Source organism: Pseudophryne corroboree, chromosome 10 (genome assembly GCF_028390025.1).
Source record: "Pseudophryne corroboree isolate aPseCor3 chromosome 10, aPseCor3.hap2, whole genome shotgun sequence".
NCBI lineage: Eukaryota > Metazoa > Chordata > Amphibia > Anura > Myobatrachidae > Pseudophryne > Pseudophryne corroboree.
The window spans coordinates 245,490,208-245,505,414 of NC_086453.1; the positions used below are offsets into that span (position 1 = coordinate 245,490,208).

The 15,207-nt window shown below is 42.0% G+C and overlaps 1 protein-coding gene across 2 annotated transcripts in view; it reads left to right on the plus strand.

Moving 5' to 3' along the window:
* ANKK1 (ankyrin repeat and kinase domain containing 1) overlaps positions 1-15,207 on the plus strand; it is a 241,108-nt gene that overhangs the window by 155,316 nt on the left and 70,585 nt on the right. For both annotated transcript variants that reach the window (XM_063943185.1, XM_063943184.1), the window contains exon 2: positions 1,592-1,886. In XM_063943185.1, the coding sequence (XP_063799255.1) occupies positions 1,611-1,886 (276 nt within the window). In that variant the 5' untranslated portion in view covers positions 1,592-1,610. The remainder of the gene's footprint in view (positions 1-1,591; positions 1,887-15,207) is intronic.

Sequence of the window (15,207 nt, forward strand, 5' to 3'; positions counted from 1 at the left end):
AGCAAAGTCAAGGTCAGAGGTAGACATAATGCAGTAAGAGGGAATGTGTTTTGACATGACATTTGAGATTTACATAGGGGTGGTGTTGTTGAAGGCTGTGTAGGTATTGGGAGTGATACAAACTTTATTCTGGAGTTCATAGGAAGCCAGTTTATAATAATAATAATAATAATAATAATAATAATAATAATTTTATTTATATAGCGCTCTTTCTCCAATAGGACTCAAGGCGCTTAACAGATACATAGCATAATATAGTACAGAAAATAATGAAGTACAGAGCAGCTTTTCATAAAATACAGAAGCATGTAGATACTAAAGGGACATTATGGAAATGCTTGAGTAAAAAGGAAAGTCTTGAGTCTACTTTTGAAGGATTCTATAGTTGGGGCCTCTCGCACTATGTGGGGAAGTGAGTTCCATAGAGTCGGAGCCGCATGACTAAAAGCTCGACCCCCAGATGAATTACGGGAGATTATAGGTACTGCTAAAAGTCCTTCATCTACAGATTGCAGTAATCGAGTTGGGCAGTATGGGGTCAGTAGCTGCTTCAGGTACCTTGGGCCCTGGTCATGTAGTGCTTTGAAACTCAGTAAGCCAATCTTGAAGATGATTCACTATCTTACAGGCAGCCAGTGAAGGGAGTAGAGTATGGGTGTTATGTTGCTAGAACGGGGCTAGTCGGTTAACAGCCTGGCAGCTGTGTTTTGCACCAGCTGTAAGCATTGCAATTCTTTTGCTGGGAGACCAAGGTAGAGGGCATTACAGTAGTCTAATCGAGATGATACAAATACATGTATGACTTTTGGCAGATCATCTGAGGGAATTAAGTGCTTGATTCTGGCTATGTTCCTCAGGTGAAAGAATGAGGATTTGATTGTGGCTGATATCTGATGTTTAAGTGTCAAGCCACCATCCAGGACAATGCCAAGATTCCACACACGATCACTGGTTTGTAATTCTGAATCCCCGATTGTAAGTCCAGTTGGTTGGCTATGCTGCAGTCTTGTCCTTTGATGTTGCGGTCCTATCATAAGGACCTCTATTTTATCCATATAGGTATTTGCAAAGGGGTAAAGTACATGTGGAGTGATGAGGGAGGAATGGAGTAAGGTTACTTTTGCTGCAGCGTTGATGGTGAATTGACGCAATGAAAGAGTAAGGGGAAAGCCAGGTGCTGTCGCAGAAGGTTGCATTAGTTAAAGGTGTTAAATGTCAAGGGACTGGATAACAGGTTTAGTAACATCTTGAATAGGAAAAGAGAATATTTTTTTTCGATATTTCTAAGGTAGAGTCAGCATTACTAGGAAAAAAAAGCCAGAAGTGACAAGTTTGAGCAAAGGTGGTGAAGTATGCACTAATGTCACAGGTTCCTAGTAATGTGAAAGCCATGAGCATTGGCTGATCTCACATAATGCCTATATTTACTGTATAAAAGGGACTGGTACATTAAATTCAACCTTTATAAATGTTCCCGTTCTCCCAAAAATATTCTTTTTCTAAACTAAAATTGGATATATACTGTAAATCAAATTGAAAGACATTAGTAATATTTAGTACTTAATTTAAGAAAATGCTTTTCTTTATACAGCACAACTTACAACAGCCTGATGGAAGAAGCATCCAAGATGGAAAAGATAAAATTCCGATACATTGTGCAAATATATGGTATTTGCATTAACCCTATTGGGATTGTGATGGAATTCATGGAAAATGGGTCCCTAGAGAAGTTGATCCCCACCCACAACCTAAGCTGGCAGTTAAAGTTCCGCTTCATCCACGAAATAGCTCTTGGAATGAACTTTCTCCATATTATGAATCCTCCACTTCTCCATCTAGATCTAAAACCTGGAAATATTCTTCTGGATGAGCATTTGCATGTGAAGGTTGGTGGTGATTAAATGTAAAACTAGAGTTAAAGTACCAATTTAATGTCCTTTGACAATTTTGAAATACTTTAATAAAATAATACTATATTACTCTATGTAATACACTGATGTTTCACACTATATAATATATGATTATTTAGTTCTTCATTGATATGATTAGAAGAGATTAAACAAATATTTGTTTTTTATGTTAGCAATCAAATGTCACAGACTGCAAGAGCATTTAGCAGGATTCTTAAGATGGGTTTTGGATGTCGACATTTTGATTGTGTGTATGTTTTGGATGTGGATTTTTTTAAACCCTACAATTAAGACTGCTGGTTCTAATACCACCGTTGATATCTAAAAGAAAACACACAGTTTTTAAATAGGCTTAATACCGTGGTGTGGTGTGTATCTGTTAGCAAGTGTGCTAAAAGTGATCGCAAGCTAGCAAACATTCGCAAACAGGCCATCGTTTTTTTTTTTTTTTTTAAATCCATCTACCTAAGAAATCTATGTGTGATCACATGCAGCATTGACAGTCCATCTCTTGGATTGGTGAATTTAATGCAATTTAACTTAATCCAATTTGGGTTATTGATGGGGACTGCGATCACCAGTGGGAGGGTGGTATAGATGAGTTTAAATATATCTCTCTGTCCCTCTTTTTTACTGGTTGGTCATATGCGAGTGCTTCTGATTATATATGGGTTAAATAATAATTGAATAAAGTAATATTTTGAGATACTACGAATACAAATAGTAACAGTATGATCATGTCCAATGAGTTGCTAAATATATAATTATGAGTTAGAACTTGATGCTATATTTTAAATAAACAGAAACAACAAACAGGTACAAAGTACAGTACAGGTACCTGGCGCCAAATAATATGCTCAGAAATACAAGTTTGCCTGCAGATCTCTTATACCAAAGGGACTACTCCGCCCTTCAAAATACAAACATAAACAAAAAAACGGATCTAGAAAGCGCTGACAAGCTATTTTTTTTTTAAAAAGTATGTTTTTATTCTTATTTATAAAACATCTGATTATGAACCAAATTTACCGTCTTTAATAAATAAATATATATATATATATATATATATATATATACATAAAAAACAATATATGATTTCTAGCTGTTTTTTGTCTCAATGCACTTTGTATCTATATCAAGACTATATTCAAATAACATTTCTATATCAGCTTCCAGCTGGAAGCTGATCTAGAAATTTTATTTGAATATAGTCTTGATATAGATACAAAGTGCATTGAGACAAAAAACAGCTAGAAATCATATATTGTTTTTTATATATATAAATACTTTTATTAAAGCCGGTAAATTTGGTTCATAGGGGGTAATTCTGAGTTGATCGCAGCAGCAAGTTTGTTAGCAATTGGGCAAAACCATATGCACTGCAGGGGGGAGGGGGGGCAGATATAACATTTGCAGAGAGAGTTAGATTTGGGTGGGTTATTTTGTTTCTGTGCAGGGTAAATACTGGCTGCTTTATTATTACACTGTAATCTAGATTCCAGTTTGAACACACCACACCCAAATCTAACTCTCTCTGCACATGTTATATCTGCCCCTCCTACAGTGCACATGGTTTTGCCCAACTGCTAACAAAATTGCTGCTGCGATCTACTCGGAATGACCACCATAATCAGATGTTTTATAAATAAGAATAAAAACATACTTTAAAAAAAAATAGCTTGTCAGCGCTTTCTAGATCTGTTTTTTGTTTATATTTTAAATAATTTGGGTTCTCTATCCATCAGGTCTGGATCTCAGGGCCGGCTCCAGGCATGTTCGAGTCGAGCGCCCGCGCAGGGCGCCACTCTTAAAGGGCGCCGCACGCTGGCGCCGGCATGTTGGAGCCTGGAGCTGGCCCTGTCCTAGCTCCGCGCGCGCCGCGCTGTTCGGCGTCGGCGTCTGATGTAAGACACTGGCGTCGCACAGCGCGCACAGATCACTAGGGCACAGGCGCCGCACAGCGCGCCTGCCTGCAGCTGCATTCCCCCTCCCTCATCGCCGGCACCCGGCACATCAGGTACTCAGGGGACATATGTGGCACAGTGGGGGCATTAATGTTTCTGTCACTGTGGGGGCATATCTGGCACTGGGGGCATTTAATGTATCTGGCACTGTGGGGGCATATCTGGCACTGGGGGCATTAATGTATCTATCACTGTGGGGGCATATCTGGCACCGGGGGGTATTAATATATCTGGCACTGTGGGGGCATATCTGGCACTGGGGGCATTAATGTATCTGGCACTGTGGGGGAATATCTGGCACTGGGGGCATTAATGTATCTGGCACTGTGGGGGCATATCTGGCACTGGGGGCATTAATGTATCTATCACTGTGGAGGCATATCTGGCACTGGGGGCATTAATGTATCTGGCACTGTGGGGGCATATCTGGAACTGGGGGCATTAATGTATCTATCACTGTGGGGGCATATCTGGCACTGGGGGCATTAATGTATCTGGCACTGTGGGGGCATATCTGGCACTGGGGGCATTAATGTATCTGGCACTGTGGGGGCATATCTGGCACTGTGGGCATTAATGTATCTATCACTGTAGGGCATATCTGGCACTGGGGGCATTAATGTATCTGGCACTGTGGGGGAATATCTGGCACTGGGGGCATTAATGTATCTGGCACTGTGGGGGAATATCTGGCACTGGGGGCATTAATGTATCTATCACTGTGAAGGGCATATCTGGCACTAGGGGCATTATTGTATCTGGCACTGTGGGGGCATATCTGGCACTGGGGGCATTAATGTGTCTGGCACTGTGGGCATATCTGGCACGGGGCAATAATTTATCTGGCACTGTGGGGGGCATTAATGTATCTGGCACTGTGGGGGGCATTAATGTATCTGGCACTGTGGGGGGCATTAATGTATATGGCACTGTGGTGGGCATTAATGTATCTGGCACTGCGGGGGCATATCTGGCACTGCGGGGGCATATCTGGCACTGTGGGGGCATTAACGTATCTGGCACTGTGTGGGCACTTATGCATCTGGCACTGGGGGCATTTATGTATCTGGCACTGGGGGCATTTATGTATCTGGCCCTGTGGGGGCATATCTGGCACTGTGGGGGCATTTTTATATCTGGCACTGTAGGGGCACTTATGTATCTGGCACTATGGGGGCACTTATGTATCTGGCACTGTGGGGGCATTTATGTATCTGGCACTGTGGGGGCATTTATGTATCTGGCACTGTGGGGGCATTTATGTATCTGAACTGTGGGTGCATATCTGGCACTGTGTGGCCATTTATGTAGCTGACACTGCTGGGGGGGCGAAGGCATGTCACGTGTAGCTGGCACTGCTGGGGAGCATGTCACGTGTAGCTGGCACTGCTGGGGGGCATGTCACGTGTAGCTGGCACTGCTGGGGGGCATGTCATGTAGTGTTCCCGCTAGGCGTCTGTGGCTAGGCAATGTGTCTCAGTGCTCTCCCTGGTGCAATGTGTCTCAGTGCTGTGCCTGGCGCAAAGTGTATAGGAGGTTCTACCTGGTGCAGTGTGTATTAGCTGCACTACTGTGTGGTGTAATGCAAATTGCCACTATTATGTGGCCACGTACCTTCCCCACGAAGTAACTCCCCTTAATTTTTGTGGCGCGCCTTCGGCGCGCACTGTCCATGCTTTGGCATATAGGTATATAGGTATAGGTAAATGTGCCCTCCCTGTGATCAGCACCATGCCCTAAAAAGTGAACACTATCATGTGTAGCTGGCACTGCTGGGGGGCATGTCATGTGTAGCTGGCACTGCTGCGGGCATGTCATGTCTAGCTGGCACTGATGCGGGGCATGTCATGTCTAGCTGGCACTGCTGCGGGGCATACATATAGATTGGTAAATGCTCAATTAGCTTAGTGATATCATTCAGGTGCTCGAAAGGAAGGGGTATTTCTGAGCAAGAAAAAAAGCAATTGTTTCCCCAGCACACTGAATGGATAACAGTAACCAGATATAAATCCCACATGATAATAGAATTCAGAGATCTTCGTTACACATATTTGCGCAAATGTGTGGTTAAGCCCCAAAGCCGCATCAAGGCCTCTCTGTATATTTGGGGTCCCTAGCGCTATATCTAGGTGCAGGGTGTGGCACCCCAAAACACCAGAATGAGCCAGAAAGCACAGCGTGACATACCAGTGTAAAAAACTATAGTGTTAATAAATTAGTATTTAGGAAGCCGAAGCTATAGAGGGGGTGATACAAACATGAAATGTAATTAAAATAGAGAAATAGTGTTAGAAAATTAATAAGTGAAAAGTGTTAATAGAATGTAAAGGTATGCCACACTAAAGCCATCCAGCTCAGCCAGTCCAGAGGCACCACACCTCACACCTCCATTACCCCAATCTGGGTCTAATATTAACCAGCAAGGAGTCACATGATAATGGCTCCTTACTAAAATATGTCTAAGCTAAGAGCTACTTACCTTGGAGCAACCCCATAATGCTCCATGTGGCATGTCAGGGCCTGCACCTCCTCCTAATGCAGAAACCTCTCTGCCTCTCACAACATACATATAGATTGGTAAATGCTCAATTAGCTTAGTGATATCATTCAGGTGCTCGAAAGGAAGGGGTATTTCTGAGCAAGAAAAAAAGCAATTGTTTCCCCAGCACACTGAATGGATAACAGTAACCAGATATAAATCCCACATGATAATAGAATTCAGAGATCTTCGTTACACATATTTGCGCAAATGTGTGGTTAAGCCCCAAAGCCGCATCAAGGCCTCTCTGTATATTTGGGGTCCCTAGCGCTATATCTAGGTGCAGGGTGTGGCACCCCAAAACACCAGAATGAGCCAGAAAGCACAGCGTGACATACCAGTGTAAAAAACTATAGTGTTAATAAATTAGTATTTAGGAAGCCGAAGCTATAGAGGGGGTGATACAAACATGAAATGTAATTAAAATAGAGAAATAGTGTTAGAAAATTAATAAGTGAAAAGTGTTAATAGAATGTAAAGGTATGCCACACTAAAGCCATCCAGCTCAGCCAGTCCAGAGGCACCACACCTCACACCTCCATTACCCCAATCTGGGTCTAATATTAACCAGCAAGGAGTCACATGATAATGGCTCCTTACTAAAATATGTCTAAGCTAAGAGCTACTTACCTTGGAGCAACCCCATAATGCTCCATGTGGCATGTCAGGGCCTGCACCTCCTCCTAATGCAGAAACCTCTCTGCCTCTCACAACATACATATAGATTGGTAAATGCTCAATTAGCTTAGTGATATCATTCAGGTGCTCGAAAGGAAGGGGTATTTCTGAGCAAGAAAAAAAGCAATTGTTTCCCCAGCACACTGAATGGATAACAGTAACCAGATATAAATCCCACATGATAATAGAATTCAGAGATCTTCGTTACACATATTTGCGCAAATGTGTGGTTAAGCCCCAAAGCCGCATCAAGGCCTCTCTGTATATTTGGGGTCCCTAGCGCTATATCTAGGTGCAGGGTGTGGCACCCCAAAACACCAGAATGAGCCAGAAAGCACAGCGTGACATACCAGTGTAAAAAACTATAGTGTTAATAAATTAGTATTTAGGAAGCCGAAGCTATAGAGGGGGTGATACAAACATGAAATGTAATTAAAATAGAGAAATAGTGTTAGAAAATTAATAAGTGAAAAGTGTTAATAGAATGTAAAGGTATGCCACACTAAAGCCATCCAGCTCAGCCAGTCCAGAGGCACCACACCTCACACCTCCATTACCCCAATCTGGGTCTAATATTAACCAGCAAGGAGTCACATGATAATGGCTCCTTACTAAAATATGTCTAAGCTAAGAGCTACTTACCTTGGAGCAACCCCATAATGCTCCATGTGGCATGTCAGGGCCTGCACCTCCTCCTAATGCCGAAACCTCTCTGCCTCTCACAACATACATAAAGATTGGTAAATGCTCAATTAGCTTAGTGATATCATTCAGGTGCTCGAAAGGAAGGGGTATTTCTGAGCAAGAAAAAAAGCAATTGTTTCCCCAGCACACTGAATGGATAACAGTAACCAGATATAAATCCCACATGATAATAGAATTCAGAGATCTTCGTTACACATATTTGCGCAAATGTGTGGTTAAGCCCCAAAGCCGCATCAAGGCCTCTCTGTATATTTGGGGTCCCTAGCGCTATATCTAGGTGCAGGGTGTGGCACCCCAAAACACCAGAATGAGCCAGAAAGCACAGCGTGACATACCAGTGTAAAAAACTATAGTGTTAATAAATTAGTATTTAGGAAGCCGAAGCTATAGAGGGGGTGATACAAACATGAAATGTAATTAAAATAGAGAAATAGTGTTAGAAAATTAATAAGTGAAAAGTGTTAATAGAATGTAAAGGTATGCCACACTAAAGCCATCCAGCTCAGCCAGTCCAGAGGCACCACACCTCACACCTCCATTACCCCAATCTGGGTCTAATATTAACCAGCAAGGAGTCACATGATAATGGCTCCTTACTAAAATATGTCTAAGCTAAGAGCTACTTACCTTGGAGCAACCCCATAATGCTCCATGTGGCATGTCAGGGCCTGCACCTCCTCCTAATGCAGAAACCTCTCTGCCTCTCACAACATACATATAGATTGGTAAATGCTCAATTAGCTTAGTGATATCATTCAGGTGCTCGAAAGGAAGGGGTATTTCTGAGCAAGAAAAAAAGCAATTGTTTCCCCAGCACACTGAATGGATAACAGTAACCAGATATAAATCCCACATGATAATAGAATTCAGAGATCTTCGTTACACATATTTGCGCAAATGTGTGGTTAAGCCCCAAGGCCGCATCAAGGCCTCTCTGTATATTTGGGGTCCCTAGCGCTATATCTAGGTGCAGGGTGTGGCACCCCAAAACACCAGAATGAGCCAGAAAGCACAGCGTGACATACCAGTGTAAAAAACTATAGTGTTAATAAATTAGTATTTAGGAAGCCGAAGCTATAGAGGGGGTGATACAAACATGAAATGTAATTAAAATAGAGAAATAGTGTTAGAAAATTAATAAGTGAAAAGTGTTAATAGAATGTAAAGGTATGCCACACTAAAGCCATCCAGCTCAGCCAGTCCAGAGGCACCACACCTCACACCTCCATTACCCCAATCTGGGTCTAATATTAACCAGCAAGGAGTCACATGATAATGGCTCCTTACTAAAATATGTCTAAGCTAAGAGCTACTTACCTTGGAGCAACCCCATAATGCTCCATGTGGCATGTCAGGGCCTGCACCTCCTCCTAATGCCGAAACCTCTCTGCCTCTCACAACATACATAAAGATTGGTAAATGCTCAATTAGCTTAGTGATATCATTCAGGTGCTCGAAAGGAAGGGGTATTTCTGAGCAAGAAAAAAAGCAATTGTTTCCCCAGCACACTGAATGGATAACAGTAACCAGATATAAATCCCACATGATAATAGAATTCAGAGATCTTCGTTACACATATTTGCGCAAATGTGTGGTTAAGCCCCAAAGCCGCATCAAGGCCTCTCTGTATATTTGGGGTCCCTAGCGCTATATCTAGGTGCAGGGTGTGGCACCCCAAAACACCAGAATGAGCCAGAAAGCACAGCGTGACATACCAGTGTAAAAAACTATAGTGTTAATAAATTAGTATTTAGGAAGCCGAAGCTATAGAGGGGGTGATACAAACATGAAATGTAATTAAAATAGAGAAATAGTGTTAGAAAATTAATAAGTGAAAAGTGTTAATAGAATGTAAAGGTATGCCACACTAAAGCCATCCAGCTCAGCCAGTCCAGAGGCACCACACCTCACACCTCCATTACCCCAATCTGGGTCTAATATTAACCAGCAAGGAGTCACATGATAATGGCTCCTTACTAAAATATGTCTAAGCTAAGAGCTACTTACCTTGGAGCAACCCCATAATGCTCCATGTGGCATGTCAGGGCCTGCACCTCCTCCTAATGCAGAAACCTCTCTGCCTCTCACAACATACATATAGATTGGTAAATGCTCAATTAGCTTAGTGATATCATTCAGGTGCTCGAAAGGAAGGGGTATTTCTGAGCAAGAAAAAAAGCAATTGTTTCCCCAGCACACTGAATGGATAACAGTAACCAGATATAAATCCCACATGATAATAGAATTCAGAGATCTTCGTTACACATATTTGCGCAAATGTGTGGTTAAGCCCCAAGGCCGCATCAAGGCCTCTCTGTATATTTGGGGTCCCTAGCGCTATATCTAGGTGCAGGGTGTGGCACCCCAAAACACCAGAATGAGCCAGAAAGCACAGCGTGACATACCAGTGTAAAAAACTATAGTGTTAATAAATTAGTATTTAGGAAGCCGAAGCTATAGAGGGGGTGATACAAACATGAAATGTAATTAAAATAGAGAAATAGTGTTAGAAAATTAATAAGTGAAAAGTGTTAATAGAATGTAAAGGTATGCCACACTAAAGCCATCCAGCTCAGCCAGTCCAGAGGCACCACACCTCACACCTCCATTACCCCAATCTGGGTCTAATATTAACCAGCAAGGAGTCACATGATAATGGCTCCTTACTAAAATATGTCTAAGCTAAGAGCTACTTACCTTGGAGCAACCCCATAATGCTCCATGTGGCATGTCAGGGCCTGCACCTCCTCCTAATGCAGAAACCTCTCTGCCTCTCACAACATACATATAGATTGGTAAATGCTCAATTAGCTTAGTGATATCATTCAGGTGCTCGAAAGGAAGGGGTATTTCTGAGCAAGAAAAAAAGCAATTGTTTCCCCAGCACACTGAATGGATAACAGTAACCAGATATAAATCCCACATGAAAATAGAATTCAGAGATCTTCGTTACACATATTTGCGCAAATGTGTGGTTAAGCCCCAAAGCCGCATCAAGGCCTCTCTGTATATTTGGGGTCCCTAGCGCTATATCTAGGTGCAGGGTGTGGCACCCCAAAACACCAGAATGAGCCAGAAAGCACAGCGTGACATACCAGTGTAAAAAACTATAGTGTTAATAAATTAGTATTTAGGAAGCCGAAGCTATAGAGGGGGTGATACAAACATGAAATGTAATTAAAATAGAGAAATAGTGTTAGAAAATTAATAAGTGAAAAGTGTTAATAGAATGTAAAGGTATGCCACACTAAAGCCATCCAGCTCAGCCAGTCCAGAGGCACCACACCTCACACCTCCATTACCCCAATCTGGGTCTAATATTAACCAGCAAGGAGTCACATGATAATGGCTCCTTACTAAAATATGTCTAAGCTAAGAGCTACTTACCTTGGAGCAACCCCATAATGCTCCATGTGGCATGTCAGGGCCTGCACCTCCTCCTAATGCAGAAACCTCTCTGCCTCTCACAACATACATATAGATTGGTAAATGCTCAATTAGCTTAGTGATATCATTCAGGTGCTCGAAAGGAAGGGGTATTTCTGAGCAAGAAAAAAAGCAATTGTTTCCCCAGCACACTGAATGGATAACAGTAACCAGATATAAATCCCACATGAAAATAGAATTCAGAGATCTTCGTTACACATATTTGCGCAAATGTGTGGTTAAGCCCCAAAGCCGCATCAAGGCCTCTCTGTATATTTGGGGTCCCTAGCGCTATATCTAGGTGCAGGGTGTGGCACCCCAAAACACCAGAATGAGCCAGAAAGCACAGCGTGACATACCAGTGTAAAAAACTATAGTGTTAATAAATTAGTATTTAGGAAGCCGAAGCTATAGAGGGGGTGATACAAACATGAAATGTAATTAAAATAGAGAAATAGTGTTAGAAAATTAATAAGTGAAAAGTGTTAATAGAATGTAAAGGTATGCCACACTAAAGCCATCCAGCTCAGCCAGTCCAGAGGCACCACACCTCACACCTCCATTACCCCAATCTGGGTCTAATATTAACCAGCAAGGAGTCACATGATAATGGCTCCTTACTAAAATATGTCTAAGCTAAGAGCTACTTACCTTGGAGCAACCCCATAATGCTCCATGTGGCATGTCAGGGCCTGCACCTCCTCCTAATGCAGAAACCTCTCTGCCTCTCACAACATACATATAGATTGGTAAATGCTCAATTAGCTTAGTGATATCATTCCGGTGCTCGAAAGGAAGGGGTATTTCTGAGCAAGAAAAAAAGCAATTGTTTCCCCAGCACACTGAATGGATAACAGTAACCAGATATAAATCCCACATGATAATAGAATTCAGAGATCTTCGTTACACATATTTGCGCAAATGTGTGGTTAAGCCCCAAAGCCGCATCAAGGCCTCTCTGTATATTTGGGGTCCCTAGCGCTATATCTAGGTGCAGGGTGTGGCACCCCAAAACACCAGAATGAGCCAGAAAGCACAGCGTGACATACCAGTGTAAAAAACTATAGTGTTAATAAATTAGTATTTAGGAAGCCGAAGCTATAGAGGGGGTGATACAAACATGAAATGTAATTAAAATAGAGAAATAGTGTTAGAAAAATAATAAGTGAAAAGTGTTAATAGAATGTAAAGGTATGCCACACTAAAGCCATCCAGCTCAGCCAGTCCAGAGGCACCACACCTCACACCTCCATTACCCCAATCTGGGTCTAATATTAACCAGCAAGGAGTCACATGATAATGGCTCCTTACTAAAATATGTCTAAGCTAAGAGCTACTTACCTTGGAGCAACCCCATAATGCTCCATGTGGCATGTCAGGGCCTGCACCTCCTCCTAATGCAGAAACCTCTCTGCCTCTCACAACATACATATAGATTGGTAAATGCTCAATTAGCTTAGTGATATCATTCAGGTGCTCGAAAGGAAGGGGTATTTCTGAGCAAGAAAAAAAGCAATTGTTTCCCCAGCACACTGAATGGATAACAGTAACCAGATATAAATCCCACATGATAATAGAATTCAGAGATCTTCGTTACACATATTTGCGCAAATGTGTGGTTAAGCCCCAAAGCCGCATCAAGGCCTCTCTGTATATTTGGGGTCCCTAGCGCTATATCTAGGTGCAGGGTGTGGCACCCCAAAACACCAGAATGAGCCAGAAAGCACAGCGTGACATACCAGTGTAAAAAACTATAGTGTTAATAAATTAGTATTTAGGAAGCCGAAGCTATAGAGGGGGTGATACAAACATGAAATGTAATTAAAATAGAGAAATAGTGTTAGAAAATGAATAAGTGAAAAGTGTTAATAGAATGTAAAGGTATGCCACACTAAAGCCATCCAGCTCAGCCAGTCCAGAGGCACCACACCTCACACCTCCATTACCCCAATCTGGGTCTAATATTAACCAGCAAGGAGTCACATGATAATGGCTCCTTACTAAAATATGTCTAAGCTAAGAGCTACTTACCTTGGAGCAACCCCATAATGCTCCATGTGGCATGTCAGGGCCTGCACCTCCTCCTAATGCAGAAACCTCTCTGCCTCTCACAACATACATATAGATTGGTAAATGCTCAATTAGCTTAGTGATATCATTCAGGTGCTCGAAAGGAAGGGGTATTTCTGAGCAAGAAAAAAAGCAATTGTTTCCCCAGCACACTGAATGGATAACAGTAACCAGATATAAATCCCACATGATAATAGAATTCAGAGATCTTTGTTACACATATTTGCGCAAATGTGTGGTTAAGCCCCAAAGCCGCATCAAGGCCTCTCTGTATATTTGGGGTCCCTAGCGCTATATCTAGGTGCAGGGTGTGGCACCCCAAAACACCAGAATGAGCCAGAAAGCACAGCGTGACATACCAGTGTAAAAAACTATAGTGTTAATAAATTAGTATTTAGGAAGCCGAAGCTATAGAGGGGGTGATACAAACATGAAATGTAATTAAAATAGAGAAATAGTGTTAGAAAATTAATAAGTGAAAAGTGTTAATAGAATGTAAAGGTATGCCACACTAAAGCCATCCAGCTCAGCCAGTCCAGAGGCACCACACCTCACACCTCCATTACCCCAATCTGGGTCTAATATTAACCAGCAAGGAGTCACATGATAATGGCTCCTTACTAAAATATGTCTAAGCTAAGAGCTACTTACCTTGGAGCAACCCCATAATGCTCCATGTGGCATGTCAGGGCCTGCACCTCCTCCTAATGCAGAAACCTCTCTGCCTCTCACAACATACATATAGATTGGTAAATGCTCAATTAGCTTAGTGATATCATTCCGGTGCTCGAAAGGAAGGGGTATTTCTGAGCAAGAAAAAAAGCAATTGTTTCCCCAGCACACTGAATGGATAACAGTAACCAGATATAAATCCCACATGATAATAGAATTCAGAGATCTTCGTTACACATATTTGCGCAAATGTGTGGTTAAGCCCCAAAGCCGCATCAAGGCCTCTCTGTATATTTGGGGTCCCTAGCGCTATATCTAGGTGCAGGGTGTGGCACCCCAAAACACCAGAATGAGCCAGAAAGCACAGCGTGACATACCAGTGTAAAAAACTATAGTGTTAATAAATTAGTATTTAGGAAGCCGAAGCTATAGAGGGGGTGATACAAACATGAAATGTAATTAAAATAGAGAAATAGTGTTAGAAAATGAATAAGTGAAAAGTGTTAATAGAATGTAAAGGTATGCCACACTAAAGCCATCCAGCTCAGCCAGTCCAGAGGCACCACACCTCACACCTCCATTACCCCAATCTGGGTCTAATATTAACCAGCAAGGAGTCACATGATAATGGCTCCTTACTAAAATATGTCTAAGCTAAGAGCTACTTACCTTGGAGCAACCCCATAATGCTCCATGTGGCATGTCAGGGCCTGCACCTCCTCCTAATGCAGAAACCTCTCTGCCTCTCACAACATACATATAGATTGGTAAATGCTCAATTAGCTTAGTGATATCATTCAGGTGCTCGAAAGGAAGGGGTATTTCTGAGCAAGAAAAAAAGCAATTGTTTCCCCAGCACACTGAATGGATAACAGTAACCAGATATAAATCCCACATGATAATAGAATTCAGAGATCTTCGTTACACATATTTGCGCAAATGTGTGGTTAAGCCCCAAAGCCGCATCAAGGCCTCTCTGTATATTTGGGGTCCCTAGCGCTATATCTAGGTGCAGGGTGTGGCACCCCAAAACACCAGAATGAGCCAGAAAGCACAGCGTGACATACCAGTGTAAAAAACTATAGTGTTAATAAATTAGTATTTAGGAAGCCGAAGCTATAGAGGGGGTGATACAAACATGAAATGTAATTAAAATAGAGAAATAGTGTTAGAAAATGAATAAGTGAAAAGTGTTAATAGAATGTAAAGGTATGCCACACTAAAGCCATCCAGCTCAGCCAGT